At 52.6% G+C, this 23,663-nt stretch overlaps 2 protein-coding genes across 3 annotated transcripts in view; both read left to right on the top strand.

Moving 5' to 3' along the window:
• Nucleotides 1-6,863, top strand: part of RAD21L1 (RAD21 cohesin complex component like 1) — a 28,238-nt gene extending 21,375 nt beyond the window's left edge. The window contains exons 9-13 of the mRNA XM_019539774.1: nucleotides 276-372; nucleotides 844-989; nucleotides 1,790-1,870; nucleotides 3,572-3,661; nucleotides 4,452-6,863. Coding sequence (XP_019395319.1) covers nucleotides 276-372; nucleotides 844-989; nucleotides 1,790-1,870; nucleotides 3,572-3,661; nucleotides 4,452-4,640 — 603 coding nt within the window. The 3' untranslated portion in view covers nucleotides 4,641-6,863. The remainder of the gene's footprint in view (nucleotides 1-275; nucleotides 373-843; nucleotides 990-1,789; nucleotides 1,871-3,571; nucleotides 3,662-4,451) is intronic.
• A 3,500-nt stretch (nucleotides 6,864-10,363) lies between these two features.
• Nucleotides 10,364-23,548, top strand: SNPH (syntaphilin). 2 transcript variants are annotated; one of them, XM_019539439.1, is made up of 5 exons: nucleotides 10,364-10,436; nucleotides 18,172-18,262; nucleotides 19,000-19,107; nucleotides 20,182-20,331; nucleotides 20,904-23,548. In XM_019539439.1, exons 2-5 carry the CDS (start codon nucleotides 18,219-18,221, stop codon nucleotides 22,120-22,122), a joined length of 1,521 nt encoding a protein of 506 aa, XP_019394984.1. In that variant the 5' UTR covers nucleotides 10,364-10,436; nucleotides 18,172-18,218; the 3' UTR covers nucleotides 22,123-23,548. The 2 variants fall into 2 exon arrangements, with proteins under 2 accessions (XP_019394984.1, XP_019394983.1); XM_019539438.1 differs by lacking the exon at nucleotides 10,364-10,436 and having other exon boundaries at nucleotides 16,551-18,262; nucleotides 18,919-19,107.
• Nucleotides 23,549-23,663: the final 115 nt, after the last annotated feature.

Raw genomic sequence — 23,663 nt, 5'->3', positions numbered from 1 at the left:
ACCTCACATAATGTTTTTTTTCTGCATCTCCCCTTCTTAGGAGGTTTAATAATGGGGGAGGTGACCAAGCCTGCTGTTGGGTAAGACATTTCCTTACTGCCTGCCAGAGGGCTTTTTTCTCAGAGGGTCTCTACAAATGTTATGGACACCTAGGTCAGTGTTGCTTAGTTCTAAATTCATATAAAAATTGCCTATCACTTCTTTATTCCCTGCATTTTGCCATTAGAACTCGAAGTTTTTCTGGAAATAGAAGACACAAGTTTTTGTTTTTACAGTTATTTGCAAACTGCTTCAAGTATCATGGCTTTAAGACTGGAAGAAAGAATATAAAAATGGGATCTGCAGAGCCAGAGAGAGAACAAGATACTAAAGGTGACATTTTGATTTTGTCTGATTTTTATCATTTTGCCGTCACACATTTTAAAAGAAACATACACATTTTATTTAGCATTTCAGTCATGCAGAGAATCTGAGTTTTGTGTCTGCACAAACAAGAAAGCCAAGAAGCTAACCATTTAAAAAAATGAGTACTTGAATCAGTTTCTTACAGCAATTACAGAGTCCTACAGAAAAATATATTTGGTTTGGTAAATATGTTTCTATTCTATTAATCCTCACATTTTAAAATAAGAGGGCAACGTGTATTACTTGATTTGCTATTACTTGACTCACTTGTGCTCCTGTGGCAATTAAGTGTGCATGATCTATCACTGGTTTTATGAATTTGCAAGTCCACAGAAACTGGCTTTTGAGAAAGTTCTTCTTATATTTTTCAAAGATTGTTGGAGTGGATTTTTCCTTTTTCAGAAAGGCAGTCAAACTTTTTTTTTCTTATTGATACAGAGACATTGGTAATTGAAGAGTCACTGACTGAAGACCTGAGTTATTCACAGGATGCAGCTCATAGAGCACCCCAGGGACCCATAACGGATGATTCATTTGTGTCGACGTTACAGAACAGCAGAAATGGGACTACTAATGAAAAGACAGTAAGTATTTTCAATAAACATAAAAAACTAGTGTGTGTGTGTGTGTGTGTGTGTGTGTGTGTGTATTATTACATAATTTATACGAATGTCCCATTTAAAAAGAGTTAATAAATGAATAACAGATGTTAAAAGCATGCTACAGCTATATCTTGTGTAGCACAAAATAGCATTTATTATAGATGGTTTTGAGACATTTAATAGAAGGTGTAACAAACAGTTTCTCTGGGTACAATAACAATGATATAAATGTATTAAAAATCTGTTTAATCTCTTGTTAATACTTTATAAACAGAATCTTCTTATACAGTGCAACCTCTTTACTTGTATGGAAAAAGACACTTAATAGGGGCATCTTTATCAAGGATGGGGTGGGATTTATTTCTTTTGCTCAAAAATAAAGGGCATATTGTTAAATTAATAAATCATCCATTTCTTCCACCTTTATTCTGGTTACTCTACAAGGCCACCATTTGCAGAGACAATACTATTTATCTTCAGTAAGTATAATAAAATTGGGTTTAACTGTATTGGAAAAGTATAAATTCTGAACCCAATATTGTGTCCGTACAAAGCAGTCATTGAGTCTGTGTCATGAGGAAGTGTCTTCCTGCCTGGTTTCTGTTATACCATGGGAATCAAAATGTGGTTGCTTATCTGTAATATATCAGTGATATATTCTTAAAATAATTTTGTAGAAAAATCATCATAATGACCACTTGGGGCAGAAATACAGAACTGAGAATAATATTGCCTCTTTGAATACTGCTACTAACTGTCTGATTTTTCCCAACTTTCAATAGCAGGATATGTTGTCTGCTTTGTCTGAGGCCTGTTCACTGGACAGTGAGATTCAGCAAGCTGAATTAACCAACGTATGTGCGTCAATAAGAAAGTTGTCATCACTGGCATATTGTGTAAAAATGATTACAGAGATTTGAAACTAACTGCTTTGTTAATTTACTAGTAGTTTTATTGTATAAAACAGTACTGTAATCTTTATTTTTCTGAATATTTCACATACCCAATCTGAATTAATCACAGTATTTAAAAATGTCCAATATGCTACAAGCAACATTTTGCAAAATGATAAAGGCAAAATGTTCTTTTTAGAACACCAAATAGGAAAATTGTAACCAAAAAAGGGAAAATGGATTAAAATAACTGTGTTTGGCTTGTGATAGGTTTTTGGGAAGGGCTCCATCAGTGGTTGATCACTTTTGAATTTTTACTGAAACAGAAATCAAATCAAATCAAACCAAACCATGGGAGATATCCTCCCACCCCCTTCATGTATAAACTTCGTATGTTAGAAAGTGAACATGTTATAAGCTTTATGGCTTAATAATGTCTAGGCTCTGTGTGTGTGTGTGTGTGTGTGTGTGTGAGAGAGAGAGAGAGAGAGAGAGAGAGAGAGAGAGAGAGAGAGAGAGAGAGAGAATTTGGGGCTTTTGCTGGAATGCAAACTTCCTCTTTGTCCAACGTGGAGCATCCATGCAGTAGTGTTTATATAAAACGTTTGGTCTACCTGCCATGCAGAATGACTTCTGCATCCTTTGTGGCAAGATAGGAATAAAACTGAACTTTTTGGTGTACGGGAGGCTTGGAAACAAGCTAGAAGCAGTCTGTACCTCCTCACTTACCATGCATCCAGTAGTTGAGACTCATCACAGTAGGGGGGTCTACAGAAGTTGCAGATTACTAATCCAGAGCAAAATGTTGTGCCTTGCCTCTTTTGTGGGAGAATGAATTGCTATACATTTTTAAAATAGCAGTACCCCATATCTCTTTCTGTAAGGGGGAGGATGAAAGCATTAAAAACAATTTTCCCAAAAAGTTAAAATAAAAATTACCTTTTAAAACATAGAATTTCTGACCACTAAGTCTTTCCTGTAGATGTTAAAGTAGGCACACACAGGAAACCCTGCTCCAACTATTTCTACATTGAAGCATAATGGAGTTTGCCATAGAAGGAATTTTTTTTGAAAAAGGTTTCTGACTGTAATCATTGTGAAGAAAGAAAAAACTGAACCAAATACTAAATCAACAGTGGTGAATGGCATGAACTGCCCGGTTCACCTTGATAGCTCATTAACTCCATAATCTAAAACTGAAATCTTAAATGTCAGCTTTGGCCTGGAATCAGTTGCGAACTAGTTAAAAGTTTCTTATACTATTATTGACCAGGAGTAATAAACCCCTACTCTGCAGTTAGCCCTACTGAAGTCACTGGGGTTACTTGCAGAGTAAGTAAAATGCCATTAATCGCTCTCTGTCTCTATTATAGCAGAAAAATCTATCCGATGTTTATATTCTTCAGTTCCTAGTATGACTCCACAAATGCCAGAAACCAAACTTTTCCACTGCTGCCAAAGCATACAGTTTCATCCTTGACAAATCTCTGGTGGGTTAAGCATTATCCAAACATATAACACACAAGCCACTACATATAAAAGAAAAAAAAATTGCACTCTGAACTCAAGTTTACAGGAAGTCAGAAACTATTTATTTTGGCCTATTCATTTTTATTTGACCAAATTTTTAACATTTTGGTGTATTTTACATGGTGTATTTAATGCTCACAATCTCCTATGCAGGAGCTAATAAGAAATGATCAAGACAGCGAAGAAAAATGTTGGAGCAAAAGAACTCTCCAGCTATTAAATGCTCTGCAGGTAGGATGCATTTACATGGTTTTTAAAGCAATTCTGTATTTAAACATTGTGTCTGTTATGCATATATCTATTAACATAGGTGCACGCATGGCCTACAAAATCGTGATGTATTTTCTTCTATTTCTAGTATTTGCTGTGCTGAGGGGAGGGGGAAGAATCACAGTGAATAATAACATGATGGACAGTAAATCTAAAGCCCTTCAAAGTCTTTTACATGTTCTTTATTTTATGCACCTATTAGATGCGTTGAGTTGCATTAAGCTAACCGGCATATGTAAATTTAAGCATATGTTTAAGGCTGTGCAAGATCAAAGCCAGACTAGACTTTTATGAAAGCAACTGCATCATCTATTGATACTAGTATTGCCAGCCCCAAGCATCCAAAACCATGAGATTAGTTTAAAATTACAATATTTAAAAAAATTAACATTGAGAATACACTTGTGTTTCCAACCATAAAGGACAGAACCTTGCTTCAAGCTGAAAGGGTTTTTACTGCAATCCCTTGATTCCCAGCACCTGGGATTTAAGAAAAACCCAAACTTCCTGAGGCTGGCAATAAAATTGCAATTGAGAGCAATGCTGTCACTAAATTTTGTAAAGCACTTTAACAGACAATAGATCAAGTTAAAGTTCAGGGAGAAGATCCCCTCTTAAAGCCTTGATTTTGCAAACGTGTATTTATGCACAGAAGTATTTGCAACATCTATCCTTTAGTTTAGATATTGAGAGACATCATTTTATTAGTTGACCTAACTATAATTTTCTTTTCTTTCTTTTTGCCATGTAGCACATCAGCAATTCAGGAGTGAAGTCCTTCAGCTTGCTGGAGCTCTGTCAGACCAATGACCGGAAACGAGTTGCTGCCAAATTTTACAGTTTTCTTGTTCTAAAGAAACAGTTGGCTCTTGAACTTTCTCAGGGTGCGCCTTATGCTGATATAATAGCAAGTGTGGGTCCAAAGTTCAATACTATATGAGACCATCAATAACATTGAACTGCATTGTATGCTTATCGTTCAAAAAATCCCGAGACAGTATGGAGGCCACATGGATTGTGGCGATTAGACTCCACACCCATTACACTTAGTGCTTCCTCTCAGGACTGCATAGAAACTAAAATTGTGTAGATATACATATATATTCCATGGTTATTAGTAGTCAAGATATTTATCATCAGCTTTGTTTTTCTGGGGGGGTTTCAAACAAGTATCATCAATAGTTAAATATGTTGTTAATGAAGAATAGCTTAAAATGGGCATTCGACATAGGCGAGTTTTAAATTTCCTATTAATTTTATTTATAAAAAATCCTTCAGAAGTTGAGTAAAACTGGCCTGGAGTCCAATTTTGGAGCTAGGGAATATACTTTTTTAAAAAGATGAGCCATAATCCTTTGCAGTGTGTTACTTTTCAAAACTAAATAAATATTCAGTCCAGATTTCTTAAGATAAATTAATACACTTGAACGTTTCCCACGGTATTATGTCACTATACATGCTCATATCTGATGGCTATGAAATCTTGCTGACTATTACAAATATTCAATTTATTCATGTCTGAAAATGTCAGGCTCTGTCATGGGGTACAGTACATTCTGCTTGCTTCATAGCAGAAAGCCACAGGTATTTATTTGTTAGCTTAATTTTGATCTGAAAGCACTGAGAGTGCACTCTTTTACTCTGGTAATAAAGTGATACCTTACACAGGAAACAACTGCCCATCTTAAAATTAAAACATTCGTAGAAGTTATATTCAGATTTTTATATTTAATGGTTTTTATGCCAGCCCCAAAATATTCATATAGCATCAGGGAGATGCATAGAACTATGCAATGTTGCTCACTAAGTATTTTACCCAAAAATAAAATTGTCTTAGAAGAGATATTTATTCTTTAAATTATGTGTTGACCTGTTTACAATTCTGTGTTGATGTATTGTGTTAAATTGATGTATTTTTAGCTCATTGCAACATCACCTGTCCTCTAGGAAGTTCTGTCAGTTTTATTTCCATGTTGTACACTGAAGTTTTCTGAGTAGATAAATCAGTTGCATTGAGTATACTGAAATATGAGGGGGCAATATATATTAAACGTTAAGCATACATTTCCTTAGCTTGTTTAGTATTTGTTCTGAAGAGTCAAAAGTAGCAGATACTTAACAGAACTAGGTTGTGCTTTTTTCAGTTTAGCATCTCCTTGGATTCCCTGCATATTTACATTCTCCTATAAAGTGTTTTTACACTTCATTTTCAGAGCGGCCCTTACAGTTGACATGCTCTGGGGAAGTATTCTGGAGATAATGTCTTTTGAACTGTCAGTAATGGAGAAAGTAAGACTGAACAAATGCTACAGGCTCCTATTTTCATCATGTGTACGTGTAATGAAAACGTGAATTGAATACCACGCTCGTTGAAATTACACAATGAGCTGCCATGCAGTCTCCTAGAATGGGTTGTGTATCACAGAAGAAGTGCAAGTTAGAGATCCAGAAAGGTGGGAATAAACTGAAAATTAGGAAGGGGTGAGCTTGTTTGGCACCAGCTCAGCAGATCCCAGTGGGCCATGTAACTGGCCTTCATTTTATAAAATAATATAATATAGACTCCAGTTTGGATCACGAGGATCTCGGATCTGTTCCTCCATTCTCTTAAGATGGCCCTCTGTACCCCAGGAAGAGTTCAGGAGATCCCTGTGCCACCTATTAATCTGTGTTTCAGGCTGCGGACGTCTTATTTGTTTAGCAGTAAGGCACGCTTGACATTGAACAGGACACAGAGACAAACCTCATCCTGCTGAGCTCACAATCCAGAAGGTAACCAGAGAGGAGACAGGCTATTGTGGGGAATCCAGAGGAGGGAATAACTGAGGGTTGGTTGGGTTTGCTTTGAAACTGTTCTGTTGCTATGAACTCCCAATCCGTGACAATTGCAAGACAGGAGGTTGATAGCTTGTTCCAAAAGGGCTTTTGATCAGGTCTTTATTCTGCAGGTGTGATTGAAGGTATCATTTGAAGACCTTGGGGTTTGATGCATGTTACCAAGGCTTTAATTTGCCCCACAAGGATCTTTTATTGCAGGGGGAAGAGAAAAAAGAAGGTTTAGAAGGCTAGGATTTAGAAAATGATCTGTTTATTTGTGAATTAGGCACATTTTGTATGGAGCCCTTGTGATTCCATAAAAATGAAACTCCTTCTACCCTTGCTCTCCAAGGGTGTATTTCAGTTTAAGAACTGGTCTGAGAATCCATGATACATAAATACAGGGAATAATCTTCTAATTGCGGGTGCTCTGCCATGCTTATGTAAAGTCCTATTGATTTCAGTGGATGCAGCAATGAACCTGGGCATTGTAAGCTGTAGGATCGGAGACACAGGTTTAGATTTCCATCTGATGCAATTGCTCAGTTTTCATTTGGGTGAATACCCTGTGAGTTCCACTGCTGGGTGCATCTTTTTAAATAGCCATTTTGGGGCTTTAGCTGCACACGGCATGTCCTCCAGAGGCCATCAGTTCCTTCCTTCCACCCATGGCTGTGAGAAGTTTCTGCAGCATTCAGATCCCTGCGTGCTCTCTGCTTTTTCCCATATTTTATTTATTAGCTGTTGGCTGTAGTTAGTTGGAGTCTGTTGGCACAAAGCTGAGATGGGGAAGGAGAGGGGGAAAAGGAGGTGCATGTCGGCACCCATGGGATGTGCAGTGCTATCAAAACCCCAGAGGTGAAACCTCAGGAACTGATTAACCTTTGTCCACCCTCTAAGACCCTAGGTATGGGGTGCCAGGGGGCCTTCAGGGTGCAGGTCAAACCCCAAAAGACCCTGCTATTCAAACAGGGAGTGATCTCCCACACTCAAGGTACAGTTGGAGGTTGAAGAACAGTTATGGACACCATGTGTAGAAAAACCACATTAGTTCTGGAGTGGGCAACCATTCTCTTTACTTTATTAGACATGAATGGGCAATTAAAATAATAATAAACCTTTTTCAATGCATATTTTAGTTTACGCGTTTCTTGATGGGGAAAAATGCAAATTGCAATCTTCTGACAAGGTTTTCAAGTAGTTGACAAGCCGGTGCTGGGGCATATACAAACTAACTTTAAAGAAAGCCTGTATTGCCTTTTTTAAAAAAAAAAATACTCTGAACTGTGCCCCCTAGGCTTGTCCACAGGATGAACTTCCGACTGGTGAGTCAAAGATCATATCATTATGTGTAGTAAGTTCGTGCTTCACTGGATACCACACGCCAGCCACAGAGAATAATAGATGGTGGTTAGTAAAACACTTGAATTCAGCTTCCAGGCTAAGTATAAATCCAAGCCCTGATTCTTACGCTGTGTCCCTGTGGGTAGGCTCTGTACCTGTGTGAATGCATTTTCAGGGCTAGGGCCTTAGTACTGAGTCATAAATATTGCTATTTATAAGCTCGACAGTGCAGCGGTTGGCGTCAAGGTTTTGAAAAGGCTTGCCAAGCAAAGGCTCATTAGTTTCCCTGATGCAGATTTCACGAGTTGATTTCATGAGTAATTCTACATACCCATAACTTACCATTACGACTTACCAAGGACTGCATGCATATAGATGTGTAAAGTGAGGAATGCATGTGTGTATGGGTGTGTGTGCAAGTGAGCATGTCTATGTTTACATGAGATTTGCCTAATAACATTATACCTTAAGTCCTCTCAGGTATTCCAGGTCAATTGTCAGATTACTGTCTGTGAAAAACACAGCCCCAGGTTTTCTTGGGACCTAAGAGACCCAAATCTTCCTTTCTAGAAGAAGCAAATTTGTTTCCACTCATGAAATCAGCAGGAGATGTGTCATCCCAACTTGGCTTGGCCTGGGATTGTAATTAAGACTGGGGTTTTTCTCTGCTCCTCTTCTCTTTGAGGGCTGGCCAGTTCATTCATTTAAGAGTCTCTGAGTATCAATTTGTGGTGGAGGAAGAGCTGGGTTTTCAAAATGCAGAAAGCAAGCCAGTGACAGGGCCAGCCATTAAAAAGCCAAACTGAACCAAACCAAAAAATATGCCTTCATTTCCAATGCCTTTTTTTTTGCTATCTGATGTAACTGGGGAAAAAATGATCTGCATCTGAAAGAGCTTCATGACAATACCTCCATAAAACCCTTACAGCCTGTTTTTATAGATATTTTATAACTGTAAAATACCTATAAATGGAGCCCTTACTATGGGAGGCTGAGGGCAGAGGCATGCAGGGTGTCACATAAACAGAGAAAATGAGTCTCCAAGGAGAAAAATTAGGGCCAGTGATGCAGGCCACCAGAACAGCAGGGAGCTTCGGTGCAACAGGGAAGGAGAGGGCTCAGATACTTAGAGATATCAGATCTAGACTTTCCCAGGACCTGCACTATTACAGCACCATGGTGTTCTTACCAGTGGGCTGAGTTTTCTGGTGCATGTAAAACAGCACACATTGGGGAGTTAACGAATGTGTTTTGCAGTTGTGGAGTGATTAGGGAACTCTGATTAGTTGAGCAAGTGGAATATTTGCAGCTCTCATTCTGTTTGTTTTAATGGAGATGCCTGCATGCTAAATAATTTAGGGACAGTCACATATTTATACATATCAAAGGAAACCTATGCGGGATAGCGTGAGGAAAAGCAGGAGCTTGGATATGGAGGTAGTAGACGAAGGAATCTGCATCTCCAGTGTCCACGAAGATGCTGAAGATGCTCCTTGTGCCTGATGAAGGGCGTTTGTACCCAAAAGCTTGCAAAGAACAATTTTGCCAACTCTTTAGTTGGTCTGATAAAAGAGATCAGCATCTACCCAAAGAACCTAGTCTGCCCTTTCCCTATTACAGGAGCAGAGAGGGCATCAGCTGTCCACAAACGTGGGCTATTTCCAAGGCCCCGGGCATTGCTTCATGCAGTTGTGTTTCAATCCTGCAGCTTTTGAATCCACAGCACGTTTCAAGCCAGCCCCGGAGCTGCCTGCATCTCCATGCAGGGCCCAGATGGCAAAACTCCTGCGTTCAGACGTGCAGAGCAGCATCCAAGACTGCGCAGGGTGGGGCCTGGGAACCGGTGCAGCGCTCCCAGCTGCCGGGAAGGGGCTCTCCCGGGCAGGGGGTCCCTCTTCCCCTTCCCCGGAGCAGCCCAGCCCTGGGGGTGCAGGAAGGGCCGAGCCCGAGCATCCCCAGCCATGCATCTCTCCCCGCAGCAGGTAATTCGCGCTCAGCCCCGGGGGATGCTTCTGGATGCACGTTGCTATAGAAACTCTGCTGGCGTGTGTGACATTTTCCGGGTAGCTTTTTTTTAATTTCCCCCCCTCTCCCCCCTTCTTTGTTCGCCTGCCAGCCGCTGCCGCCGGCCCCCGCTGCTGATGGAGCTGCCCGCTGCCTCCCTGCCGCCGCCGGAGCCCCACGCTGTAAGCTGCTAAGCCCTTTCCAGGGCTGGAGGCATCCTCCCGGGGTCAGGGCTGCAGGGCCGGGATGCCCCGGGGTGGATCCCACTCCTCCCCCCTCTTCCAGGCCCCACAACGCAGCTGCAGGCAGGCACAGCCCTGCCCAGCAGCGCCAGCCCCGCCAGCCCGGAGCACCCTGGCAGCATGGCAGCTGGAGCAGGTGATGGGGAGCAAGGAGGGAGGCAGAGGGGCAGGGGGGTGCAAGCATGCAGAGGGGCCGCCTGTAACCCGCTCTCCTCCCCTGCTCGCTGCCAGGGTGCTGAGCCAGCCGGCCGCCTGCTGCAGTACCGCAGTGCTGCTGCATTGCCCCAAGGAAGAGGCCAGCTCCGCCGGGCCCCGCTGGGCACCCCCAGGTGAGCATCGCCGGGCACCCCCGGGTGGGCACAAGCGGCACCCGGGGAAATGCTGCATCACCCTGGGGCTGGGCGAGGCTGCGGTGCGGCACGCGGGGCGGCAGGGGTTAAATGTGACTCATGTCCATCCCCTCCAGATCTAAAACTTATGGCTAATGCATGTGATTTAGCACAGTCCTCCCCCCCCCGCCCTTTTCCTCCCCTGCCTCCCCCCTTCTGCAAGGAGCTGCGGCTCTGCAGTGAGAAGCAGCAGGCGCTGGTGAGGCTGTGGCACGCTGGGGAGCGGCTGAGGTCACACTGGCACCACGCCTGGGTGCACCGATGCCTGCTGCCAGTCCTGGACTCCTCACTTGGGCAGGGCCAGCCAGGCCGCTGGAGGTTTTATTATTTGGTGGTGTTTGCACTGCAGCTAAAAGGGGATGCTGCCCCCGCCTCGCTCCCGGCTGGGCCAGACAGACGAGCGTGCTGCTTTCGGTCTCTCCCCACCCAAGGTCAGTGCCGCCTGGCCGCTGCCAAGAAATCTGCTGCTGTGCATTTGTCAAGCCAGCACAGCACCGCTGCCGTAGGTCATGCCCAGCTGGAGGAATGACCTTGCTCCAGAGGGTGCAAAGCCCCTCTTTCCACCTCTCGGGACTTCCTCCCCGGTCCTCGAGGTTCTCCATCTTGTGCTCGGCAGGCAGCGATGCCTCCGTTTCTAGGGAGCAGGGCAAAGGGCTGCCCTGGTTTTGCACAAGGAGCAGAGAGGGGCCTCGAGGTGGGGTGGGGTGGGGTGGGGCTCCTGCTGATACTTTGGGGGTTTTGACCTGCCCCCGTGGCCGGTGGGTTTCTCTTCCCGTTACCCCGACCAGAATCTTGTCTCTCTGCTCTTCGGTCCCGAACCTTGCCCCCGCCACGCTCAGCCAAGCGCTGGGCTGGGGTTGTCTGGTCTGGCTGGCCATGGCATCTGGGTCTGGTCTAAGTGCTTGGGGTGGGTCCCAAGAAATCCTTTCCGCTCCCACTTTTGCTGTCGCCTTTGCTCACGTCAGGATTGGGGCCCTCAGGGACTGCATTGTGGACCAGGCTAGGAAACAAGGACCCAGCAGAGTATCCCTGCAGAGCAGCACTGGGAGGAGTGGGCAAACTGGGCCTCTGTGCACCATGGGGGAAGAGGCAAGGGACATGCTCTCACCCCATGTTTCCCAGTCCTCTTGGAAGACTTGCAGTGAAGCTTTCTTGACCCACCAGCAAGCACTGCCTTCCTTTTGAGGGTCCCAGCCCTCCCACCCTTGGGGTCCAGGGGCCATTTGGAAAAGTTGCTCAGCCCTGCCCTGCTAGTCCCTGTCAGCCTCTGTCTCTCCGGCAGGATCTTAGCTGCAAGCTCAGCATTTTGCAGCAAGTAAAAATAATCATGTTTCGCTACCTATGTCACGACGCCTTTGGTGGAGATGGCTTCTGCCGCTGGGGCGACTCCCAAAAGCAGCAGCCCTGATGGTCCCTGCAGGGCCAGGCTCCCCCACCCCGGGAAAGGCTTTGCCTGCCCTGCTTTGAATGCCATGCTGCAGCCCTCAACAGGGCTTCCCCAACCCCTTCTCCATGTCCCCACAGCCCGAGGTGGCGAATGCTTCTGGTGCAAGGCCCTGGAAGAGCCTGAAGCCAAGGAGCCCCCCCGGATAAATCTGTTGCTGTCAGCTGAGGGAATTGCTTGCAGGCTCTGGGGTCCTGCCCTCCCCTCCCTAAAATCAGGTGTTTAAAAAAAATATAAATTCTGTGCTTGTTCAACACCTGTTGCGAGAGGAGGGGGGAGTCCCCATTCCCACAGCAGGGCTCATTCCTGCTGCCAACCCTGGACTGGAGCATGGCAGGCGAGGCAGAGTCCCGGTGCTTGCAATAGCACCCGGAGGCTGACCGACGCTGCCCAGTGGAAAGCTGCCCCGCTCGATGTCTGTCTGTGGATACTCAAGCTACCCCCCTCCCAGGCAAAGGTCCATCTGTCTGGGGACAGGGATGGGAGGGGGACTGGGGTTATTGGGTCGTCCTGCAGCTGGCAGTTCAAGGTGGCCACCCAAGTGACGAAGAGAGGTGTTTCCAAGGCTGGCATTTTAGCTGGGACCTGAGGTAGAAGCAGCCAGGTATTTAGCAGCCGCAAGGAACTTGTTTTTAAGCAACAAACCCAAGACCGGCACTTCCATCCAGGGCAAAGTCAGCTCCTGGCTGAGATCCACCGGTCTCGGGCGGCGTTGGCAGTTGCACCGTAAATGGCTGGTTTCAGACTAAAGGAGCCAGGCCTTTGCCAAGCCACTGTCTGGACGCACAGGAGAACCCACCTTCAGGTCCTTGTGCCACCCTGTGTCAGCCAGGGCTGGGCACCTGGCAGCTGCTCCTGGCCACAGCTCGGAAGATAGGCGGATGGAAATTTGGATAGCCCCAAATCCAGGGTCTGGTATCTCTAGAGGCCCTACCCAGGCAGCCTCTGCATTCAGCCGTGTTTGCAGGACGCTGGCTCTAACATCTGTGCCGCCTTCCCTTGAATACGTTGCTGCTTGCAATGCTGATATATGGGGATTTAACATCCAGCCCCAAGTCAGGTCCAAGGGGTTTTGGGGAGATGTCTTCTTTTTAACACAAAGCATACCCTACAGCAGCATAGCAAAGCCTCTGGAAAACTGCATTGGGTTGTTTGTTTTTTTAAATAGCCATTTCAGACCCAAATCTGCTGGGCCTTTCCCATGTACCTGCTCGTTCTAAGAGAATATCCCAGCTCCCACTTAGAGCGACCCGGGAGGGAGGGATGCCGGGGACTCTCCTGAGGAGCTGGGCATAGAGGGTTACGTAGAAACGCTCTGTTCGCATGGTCTGTGCTGCCGGGTCCGAAACCTGGTTGTGCCCAGGCAGGTATCCCCGGTGCTGCTGCCGTGTCAAAGGGCCGCGGGTCTTTCTGAGCCCCGTGGGGCATCCCCCAGCATGGCAGAGGCAGGTCTGCAGCCAGCGTCACAAGGGACTGGTGTGGCTAGCACATGCCCAGCTGCTTTGGGCTTCCCAAACCCTGTCACAGCTGTGGGTGGATTGGGACCAGCCTTTGGCCCAAACTCAGAGCAGGATTTGAACTCAGGCTCATGGAAACCCAGCGAGATGCCCTCACCACCATGCTGTTGCTGCTGACGTAGAAGTTCAGCTGGTTCCTCTGTTCTCTTCCTGGCCTCTTCTCCCCGGCGTCTGCAGCCTGCAAGGACACAGCAGAGAGCCGAGGCCCCATGGCAATACGGCATTGCCATGACAGCTTTTCCAGGGGATTTCCTCACCTTCCTCAGCATCTCCAGGGCCACCTTTATTTTTTTCCCACAGATGCCTCCAGCATCACCGTGACAGATAAATGCTATTAGGCGCTTGCTTGCTCTGTTGCATCCCCAGATTGCTAGGCCCTGAACTGTGCCCAGCAGCGGCTTGTTCTTGGGGAAGAAGGTGCTTCCCTACCGCCCAGCGGTTTGAGATCAGCTTTTCCCTGATGCTTGAGATGGGCCTGCCCTTTCTCAGGGGTTGGCTTTGCTTGTTTTTTTACTGCAATTCTTCATGTCCCACATAAACACCCCGTGTCGTTTGCTGAGTCCGCAGCAGAATGAAATGCTCTTATGGGTATTAAAGCAGAACCAGGCGGGCAGCTTGAAGGTCTGCCAAGATCCTCCTCACAGGGAGGTCTCTCTTGCCTCTGGCCATTTGTCTTGACCCATTTCAGAGCTGCTCCTTGCTTTGGAGAGATCCTAGCTGGGGTGCCCCAAGCCCATCCCAGATGGTGGCATGCTACTGATGTATACCGTGGCATTCGAATAGGGCTCTGTTCCTGCACCTTCTCCACTGTAACATCTGGGAGGGTTTTGGATGGAGGTTGCCAGGTTTTGTTGTTTCTTCTTGGTTGCTACAATGCCACGTGCAGAGCTCTGTGATTTTATAATCAGTGGGGCTGTTCCTACCTCCCCTGGGGTGATAAGGGTGATCCTTGGTATGCTGGCAGATGCTGGAAACCTGCTGTCCAAGATTTTGGCATCTGACCTCAAATCAGGAACAGGGGCAGGGTCACTCCCAGTCATCCATGGGGAGGTAGCGACAGATCTTGAGGCTTTTGTGCGACTCGACTCCTGTGCCCTAGAGCAAAGGGGCCAAACCGACCGAGTGTGACGGCTGCAGGAGGGCAAGACAGTCCGGCAATGACGGCCAACTTCATGCTGTTCAGTAGCGGCTCCATTGGTAAACAGCAGGGAAGAGGCTGTGGATGCTCCATTTGGACGCGCTAGAAACCCACAGAACAGGGGGCACAAGTCCAGCCTTCTGGGGCAAAAAGACCTGAGGATGGGGTAAGGGCACTTAGTAAGAACCAGTGACTAATGGAAATAACATGGAAACAGCACCAGTCTCCCTCTCCTTCCATCTTGGCAGCACCCAGTCCCTCCCACAGCCATAGCTGGGTGCCAGGAGATGTTGCCAGCACCTCAATTGCAAGCGTAATGCCAATGCAAGCCTGAGACGATCCACTGTAAGTGGCCCCATGCCCCCAGGCCTCTGGCAAACCTTGAGGCAATTTTGACCAGCATTTCCCTCTGTTCGCTTCGGCGTGGTGGCTTGTGAACGTGGCCGTGGATGGCTGAGCATCTCGGCAGACTGGATCCTGGTGATGGATTTGGGCTATTTGGACCTCCCACCATGCAGCCCGCCCCATGGGGACCCCATGCCAGGAATTATCACCGTCCTTCCATCCCAGCCCGATGACCAGAAGGTTTCTGCTCTTGAATGTCACCTGGAGGCTCTTTCTTCTTCAGCCACGTTTCACGGCGCGGTTGTGTTGCCTCTCTGCTACTTGGGGCACGTCAGTTATTCCAGAGTTCGAATTGTGGGGAGAGCCCCATTTTGGTGCATTTGGGCTGTCCTGGGTGTTGTTTGCACTGGCAGGCCTGGGGGTCAAACCAAGCAAGTCGAACCACTCTCTCACATGGCTGCAGCAGTAGTTTCTTACCTGTGACCGCAGCTCGCTTAGCTGGTGGCTTGTGCTTGGGACAGACCATCCTTCCCCGTCGCGCAGCCAGGCTGGCGTGATGGACTGGTGGCCTTGGAGCCTCCTGGGATGGAGCAAATCCAAAATAGGATGTCACCAGCCCAGTGCAAGGGTGCTGAGATCCAATTCTCCCCATGCATCCATGACCCAGCTCGGCCCCGGTCTGCCATGCATGTCGTGGCATGTTTCCACCCAGTCCCAGGCACCTTGAAGTTCACACCTGACTTGCATCAGCTCCTTCTGGGTGTCGGGGTGCATCGGCCCAGCATCGGGGTAGCGGGCTCCAGCCCTGGTCTCTCCCTGCAGCAGGATAAGATGATTTGTGATCCCTTAAACCTCCTCTTGGTTGCCTTGACAACCTCCTTGGATGACTGTCAGCAAACCAGAGGCCTGCTCTGATTTTTGTGCAGCGCTGGTAGCCGGTGCCTGAGAGGGCGGGCAGGGGCCTGGCTGGACATCCGGTTCCAGCCACTGTTGGGTCGCCAGGGGCATGAGAGAGGGCATCCTTTCTCTAAGCGCAACAAGAAGTCAGTGCCACGTCAGCAGGTGCGTCCCAAGCCCGGGCCAGCTTTCTCCTGTCCCCACAAGGCATGCATTTTAGGGTGGCTCGCAGGAGAACAAGACCTGGAGCAGAGAAGAGCATGGACACTACCCAACTCCTAAAGCTGTTGTGAGTCCTCTGGGCTACGGCACTTCCCGGCTCCAGCACGATGCCCCCAAAGCCCCACGTTGGGATGCTTGCAAGAAATGCATCTTCTCAGGCCTCCAGGTAGCAGAGGCCGGCTGCTCAGATCCCCGTGCTTCTGGGCCCCGATTTGGAAATGGTCCATGAACAGGGGAGGATCCAGCTTCCCGAAGCAATCAGCTCCTGCACTTCCAGAGCCCGCGGGGCCATGCGGCACAGCTGCCCCGCATGGAGGGAGTCAGCAGGTGGGTGGACACGCTGGTGCCTTGCAGGGCCCTGCCCTCTGATGCTCGGACGTGCTGGCAGCCTCGCTGGCTGCACGACAGACCTTGTGGCATCCGGTCCAGGCTGTGCAGCAGAGACACAAATGTGCATCTTTTAAAGGGTTCGTTTCAAGTGCCACCGTTCTTGCTGCCGTCAGGTGCTGCTGTTGGGTCCTTCCCCAGGACCTCTGGGTCTGGGGCGGGCGAGTCCTCGGACTACGACTGTGCCTGGCGGCGTCCCGTCTCTGCCCCCTTGCTCGGTGGCTCCTTCTGCCCCTCTCAGATCTCCGCCACCTCTGCGCTCAGTCCCCACCTCTGAGCGTCCCCGGCTGGCATCGTGGGCGCTCAGCGCCCGCAGAGGCGGCTCTGGCTCTTTGAACCCTCTCCGCTCCCTCCCTGGCCCTTGTGCTGGTGTCTGACGGAGCAGCGGCTGCGGCCCGCTGTGCTTGGGCTCCATGCCACGGCGACAATAAAACGTCTTTCATGCGAGCTGCCACCAGAAACGCCCGGCATTTGCAAGGAGGACGTGCTCCAAGCAGAGTCGAGTGCTTGGCTGAGGAAAGCCAAGGGGCGGATGCTTGCAGAGAGCCTCAGGGGCTCTGGGAAATGCAGCAAAAATGAGCCTCAGTGGGGTGCAAAGCCTTGCCTGGAAGCACGAGCGCCTGCAGAGCCCCCAGTCTTGTCCTTGCAGTTCAGAGCAGCCGTCTGGTTTCTTCTGGGTGGGGAAGGTTCCCCGTTCACAACAGAGGATCTGAGCCCGGGAGCAGTCTCCCCACCTGGGCTGCGGCCAGCTCCTCTTGGATTACCTGCTGCCCCCGTGGAAAGCTTTCCTTATGCCTATAAATATTTACCGTGGCCCTAATGGCGGTAATTATGCATGCCCATGCTAGTGCGAGGTGCACTTCCACCCATCACCGTGGCTTTGTAACCCCTGAGGATCTCGTCTTCTGCCTTCTTGCCTGACGTGACCTCACCTGGCGCGGGAGCCTTGCGAGGGGGACGTAGCCAGCCGATTCCTAGAGAGCGACGATTTATTGCAGCCAATTAAAATCAACCTGCTGGAAGGAAGCCTGGCCAGAGAGCCCTGGGTCTCTGCAAGGTGGGGGAGGCGTGGGATGGAAAGTGCATGCCCACGCTGCGTGCTTGCAACTGGGAGGGAAGGTGGGAGGACAAGTCAAGCTGGGGCAGGGGGTGAAGAGCTTTGCCCCCCAGGGCACTGGCTAGACCCCCACATTCAGGGCTTGGAGGGAGAGACCCAGGGCAGGTGAAAGTCCTGCCTTTCCTTGCTGCCACTATGGACCCCCTGAGTCCCGTGGCTGATGGGACACAGCACTGGGAGGCTCCTTCCAGCCCAGCGTCCCCAGGTGCTGAGGAGGGGGTCAGTGTAGACCCCTTTGGGCCTCCCCAGGGCAAGGAAGAGATGCAAGACTCTGGGAGGGAGGTAGAGATGTCATGGGGACAAGCAAGGCTCATGCCTGCACCCAGGGAACTATTAAGGGCCCGGTGCGTCCCCCCTGACCCTGCAAACACATCGTGCCCCCTCCTATAAACCTTCTGCATCCCCTGCTGACTGCCCATAGAGCCCAGCGGGCACCACAGACTCCCCCGTGCACCTCCTGTGCCAGCCCCCACTCCAGCACCGGGGCTGTCCCGTGCTTGGTGCTGCACGTGGCATCGCGGGAGCCCTGCAGCCAGGACCCCCTTCCAGTGCCACCGCTTCGCTCGTCCTGCGGCCATGCTCACACTCTGTCCTTTCTCCCCGTCTAGCCGGCGTGCCAGTTCTCCCCACGGCCAGGACCAGCTGCACCTCTGCTATGTCCCTGCCCAACAGCAGACGACCTTCCACTGGATCTCGAAGGTGAATATGCCCGCACTTCTCTCCCCGTGGGGGCCAGGGTGCACCCCGTAGCACCCTGCCAGGGCCCCAGGACTCTCCCCTGTGACGGGCATGGGCCCTTTCCGGACAGACTGGGCACTGGGGCTGGGCATGCTGTCGCCAGGGCTGCCCGTATGATAACTGCTTCAGCTGTGTCCTTCTGTTGCAGTTGCTGGCATTGGGCTTATCTTGGGCTGGAGGCACTGATGCACATCTGTATTCCCAGCCATGGGTGGGAGGGAGCTGCTGGGCTGGGGTAGCAGCAGAGCTCAGGACCATTTACCCCTTGCAAGACCTGATCCTGCTGCAGTTCCTGACTATAGGCAGGGGCAGCATTTGCTCCTGGCCTGGGCAGGGGGTGTGGGCACCCCGATTGCATTTGCAGTGGCGGGGGAGGCAGGGCACCCCAGGAGCTGAGTGTGGCCCGTCCTTGCCCCGCCAGCGGTGCCCGCCGTGCTGGGGCTGCCACGGGGAGCATGCATATGATGCCAGGGAAGCCCGGGGAGGGGCGTCCTGTTGCAATAACCTGTGTCCAGACAGCCTGGCGCCGTTTCATTTTGATCCCCGCTGTTTGTTTTGTCCTTCTGTCCTGTGCGTCCGTGTGCCTGGTGGTGTGGAAGCCGCGGGGTGTATGGCAGGAGTGGCTTGGCCTCGTTCTTTAAATCCTCGGCGCCCCCGGCCACTCCGACTGAGAAACAGCCTCTTCTTCCTGCCTCCAGGCGCCCTTCCCCGCCCGTGAGCATGCGGGACACCTACGGCACCTCCTCACTGAGCAGCAGCAGCAACTCGGGCTCTTGCAAGGGCAGCGACAGCAGCCCCACCCCCAGGTAACCGGGCACCACCCCATTGCTGCGGAGCGTTTGCCCCAGATTTTACCCCGGGGCAAATTCACTCCGCAGCAAGGAATGCACACACGTGTGCCAGCGCATGCAGGAGAGGCCGGTTTGCAACCCCACGGTGTGTCTACGGGGCAAGGGGGATCTTGCTGGATATTGCCTCTCCCCAGTGCTGCCTTGCCAGTCTCAGCTGTCCTGTGCAGGGCACTGGCTTTGCTGGCAGGGGACGGTGTTCCCCAGTGGGAGCGGTGAGCCAGAGCCCCTTCCCCTGCGGGTCCCGATCCTGGCAGGGCTGCCCCGTGCTGCTGTGGGCCAGGCTGCACCTTTGGGCCTGCTCGGAGACCCGGGATGATGAGATTTGCTGGTGCTGGGTAGGAACCGGTGTTGCCGTTTGGTGTCCATCCCCGTCCTTCCTCCCCCTGCCCCTAGGCCCTGGTCCCTTTGTCTCCACGCTCCCCTCGTTGTGCCATCTGCTGTGCTTCCCCCCATGAAACTCTTCCAGCTCCTTCAGGATGAGTGGCACTGTGGGAACAGCCTGGACGGCTTCTCCCCCGTGTCCAGGGGGGTCAAGGGCTGTGTCTGGAGTCTGGTTGTTTGGTCGCTCCAGGGGCATGATCTGTAAGGTCCCTTCCCGCCCCTAACAACTATGAAACAGGGCATGTGTCCAGCTGTCCGCGTCCGAGTGCATCTGCTGCTTGCTGCAGTGATGGGCCCGTGACCCGGCCAAGGTCCTTGCGTGGCTGTGGCAATGACCTTGCATGCAGCCCCTTCACCCTTGCTGCCCACCGCAGAGGATCCAGGCTGCCGCCGTCCCTGACCCCAGGGCTCGGGCTTTTCCCAGGTGCTTCAATCCTGCCGTGCACCCAGCCCCGGGTCTGTGCTCTCACTGACTGCAGCTGGCTGGGGCTGACCCCGACGGCCACGGGGCTGCAGCCGACCTGAGACGGTCTGGGCACGATGGGCGTGTGTGACCCCAGGGAGGGGGCTGAGGACCAGGCAGGTCTCTGGGAGGAGCAACATGGGCTGCTCCACTTGCTGGGCCTGCTGACCGCCTTGTCTTTGCAGGCGCCCAGTCAAGTACACGCTGTGCAGCGATAACCATGGGATCAAGCCCCCGACACCCGAGCAGTACCTGACCCCGCTGCAGCAGAAGGAAGTCTGCATCCGGCACCTGAAGGCGCGGCTGAAGGACACCCAGGACAGGCTGCAGGACAGGCGAGCGCTGGGGCAGGGAGCAAGCGGGTCCAACACAGGGGGGCGAGGAGCAGGGACCCCACCCGGGCGTGCGGCCACCTGGGACCAGGCCTCAGCGGCTGGACTCAGGCCACGCAGTGGAGAGATGCTGGATGCCTCTCCGTGGGTCCTAGGGAAGGCACCTGGGGCATGAACCTGGAGCCCAAGGCTTTTGTTATCTGGTGCCCGTGTTCTGGCTGGAAGAGGCAGGCATGTCCAAAATATGTCTCCCCCCTTTCCTCCAAAGCATCCCTGCAGGCTGCAGGAGCTTCCATGGTCTTCCCACCGCGGGGCCTTACCACTGCTCTGACCCCGGGAGACCTGGGCCAGAGCCTCAGGCCGAAGGTCAAAGCCCATCTGACCCCTTAGCGGGCATCCCTGCCACTTCTCCTCTCTTCCCCCCATGCCACAGCCCTCACGGAGGGGACGGAGCTGGCGCCAAGGAGGGTTTAGAGTTGCCCCTGGAGAGACCCTTCCCATGTCCTCCGGGCAGGGGCTGGCATCGATGCTGCCCTCGGTGACAGCCGGCGGGTCTCTGCGTGTGTCTGGTGCAGGGATACGGAGATCGAGGACCTGAAGACGCAGCTGTCGCGGATGCAGGAGGACTGGATCGAGGAGGAGTGCCACCGCGTCGAGGCCCAGCTGGCGCTCAAGGAAGCCCGCAAGGAGATCAAGCAGCTGAAGCAGGTGATCGACACGGTGAAAAACAACCTGCTGGAGAAGGACAAGGGGCTGCAGAAGTACTTCGTGGACATCAACATCCAGAACAAGAAGCTGGAGACGCTGCTGCACAGCATGGAGGTGGCGCAGAACGGCACGCTCAAGGAGGACGGGGCCGGGGAGTCGGCGGGGGGCTCGCCGGCCCGCTCCCTCACCCGCAGCTCCACCTACACCAAGCTCAGCGACCAGGCGGCCGGCGACAAGAACGCGGGGGGCTCGCAGACCATCTCGGTGGAGGAGGTGGGCGACAGCGGCTTCGCGGCGGCCGAGGACTCGCTGAGCCGCACGGACTTGCTGGAGCCCAGCAGCCTGCTGTCGTCCGGGCTGGAGTGCGGCGCGGAGGAGGCGTCCCTGCACGGCTCCTTCACGCTGGGCTCCCGCCTGCCCACCAGCTCCACCTACGAGAGGCTGCTGGGCGCGCCCAGCGCGGTGGAGGCCGGCGTGCAAGCCAGCTGCCTGCAGGAGCGGGCCATCCAGACGGACTTCGTGCACTACCAGCCCGACTTGGACACCATCCTGGAGAAGGTCATGAAGGCCCAGGCCTGCAGCCTGGGCAGCCCCACCTCGGGCTGGGTGTCGGAGATGGACGACGTGGCGCCCGGCACAGAGACTCAGGCCCAGAGCTATGCTGGCACCATGGACTTAATGGCCACGGACCCCAGCTCGCCCGTGGTGGTGACCGCGGAGGCGGGGGCGGAGGCGCCGGAGGGGAAGACGGGCCCTGGCCCGACTAGTGGCAACCCCGCCGCGCACCAGGCCGCCGGCCCGGCTGTGACCATCCTGTGCGCCACGGAGGAGGAGCCCCCCGAGCCCGGCGCGGAGGCCGCGGTCCCCAAGAGCTACTGGAGCCGCCACTTCATCGTGGACCTGCTGGCCGTGGTGGTGCCGGCCGTGCCCACGGTGGCCTGGCTGTGTCGCACCCAGCGGCGGCAGGACCAGCCCATCTACAACATCAGCTCGCTGCTGCGCGGCTGCTGCACCGTCGCCTTGCACTCCATCCGCAAGATCAGCTGCCGCTCCGTCAGCCCCCCGGGGGCCGGTGCCCAGCCCTAGGCGCCCCCGTCCCGCCTGCCTGCCTCGCGCCCGCGCCGTGGCCTGCCCCGTGCCCACCAGACCACTGATTGTACAGCTCATCCACGCCGAACCTTCCTTCACGTCGCTCGCAGGACAGGGGACCTTGGCCCGCGCGGAGCCGCTGCGACTATTTATGCAATGGCGGGGAGGGGTCCTGGGGGGCACAGACCCAGATGCCCAGCCAGCAGGGCATGGACTGCCTGCCACGGCTGGCCACAGGCTTTGTGGAGTGGAGAGGACGTCCCAGACCCCTCTCCAGACCGGTAGGCCCTGCCCAGCCCTTTGCCCTTGATGCTTCTGGACGGTTGAGGGTCCCTGCCAGCTGCCCAAGGGGCTTGTATTGCATTTGGACTTGTTTTTGCAGGGCCCGGGCCCTTTCCTGCACTTGCGTGTGTGGCTGTAGCTCTCCAGTAGCATTTTAGGACTGGCACTGGGCTGCCAGAGACCCGGAAGGGGGCAGATGCTGGGGCAGACACGGCAGGCAGCTCCCCGCCTATCTGAGCAGGGTGGGGGCAAGTGCAGGACGCACAGCCCTCCCTCCCGAGGGGCGCACGGCCCTTAGCAACCCCGGGCGCACCTCCGCTTGGCATTGCTCATCCTTGCTGCTCTGCCCCCACGGGGCTCACCCAGCCACGGCTGCGAGGGACCCCGGATATACCTCACGCGAGCCCCAGCCAGAGCTGGAGCCCCAGCTGGAGCCGTCTCTGGGCAGCACCCCCCCCGGGCTGCCCACAGCAAGATGTCCTCCAGTTCAGTGTTGCTCATTCTTTGCTTTGCACTACGGTCACTTTCTTTGCAAAACCTCGAGCTCTCTGCAGCGCCGCACGCTGCCCAGCCCTGCGCCGGGCTGGCACGGTGCTGCTGGCAGGGGCGGTGGGTCAGTGCATGCACTGGGGGTGGGCAGGGGGGCACTTTGCCCAGCTCAGCACCAGCCCGCGTGGCAGGAAAGCCCTCTGAGATGCCTTTTAACCGCTCAGACCAGAACTGGGACCCCCCCCAGGCTGCAGCCCCCTCCCCAACCTTGCTGCCCCTCGGGCAGCCCTGCCCACAGTCACAGGCACCGCGTTGAGCGGGACCGTCTCTTTTTGCAGTGACTTGAACTGATGGTGTCCCCCTTCCCCGCCGCCCACCCCGCTGGGAGGAGGCAGTGCTCGGTGCAGGCTTGGATCTGGCTGGCTGGGGGCCAGTGCACGGGTGCGGCCCAGGGCAGACCCCCCTGCTGCGGTCTCCAGTTGCCCTGCCACCCCCCGGCTGCTGCCGCAGCTCCTGGGCCCTCCCGGGCTGGGCAGCCGCTGCATGTCCCTTCGGGTGGGCTCGCACCCGCGCCCCGAGCCCCCACAGCTCACGCCCCTCGGGCTGCGGGCGCTCAGCCCAGGGTGAGAGCAGACCCGGGCACCTCGGGCTCGGTGTTGTAATATACAGTATTTGGGGGAGAAGCAGGTGAGCTGAGCCTCTTCTGCAATGTGCTCGTGGGTCTGTGTGCGTGTCTGTTAGACTCCCCAACGCTTGGCCAAGGAAAC

Source organism: Crocodylus porosus, unplaced genomic scaffold, assembly GCF_001723895.1.
Source record: "Crocodylus porosus isolate Cpor-Errol unplaced genomic scaffold, CroPor_comp1, whole genome shotgun sequence".
Classification (NCBI taxonomy): Eukaryota; Metazoa; Chordata; order Crocodylia; family Crocodylidae; genus Crocodylus; species Crocodylus porosus.
Note: the sequence above shows the minus strand (reverse complement) of the source record. Positions and strands in the feature narration are given on the sequence as shown.

What these genes read in the sequence shown, in the direction of transcription:
- SNPH (XM_019539438.1), top strand. Translation starts at nt 18,219, where the DNA reads ATGTCCCTGCCCAACAGCAGACGACCTTCCACTGGATCTCGAAG. An exon ending in CCTTCCACTGGATCTCGAAG is followed by an intron (nt 18,263 to 18,918) that starts GTGAATATGCCC and finishes GGTGTATGGCAG; the next exon opens with GAGTGGCTTGGCCTCGTTCT. An exon ending in GACAGCAGCCCCACCCCCAG is followed by an intron (nt 19,108 to 20,181) that starts GTAACCGGGCAC and finishes TTGTCTTTGCAG; the next exon opens with GCGCCCAGTCAAGTACACGC.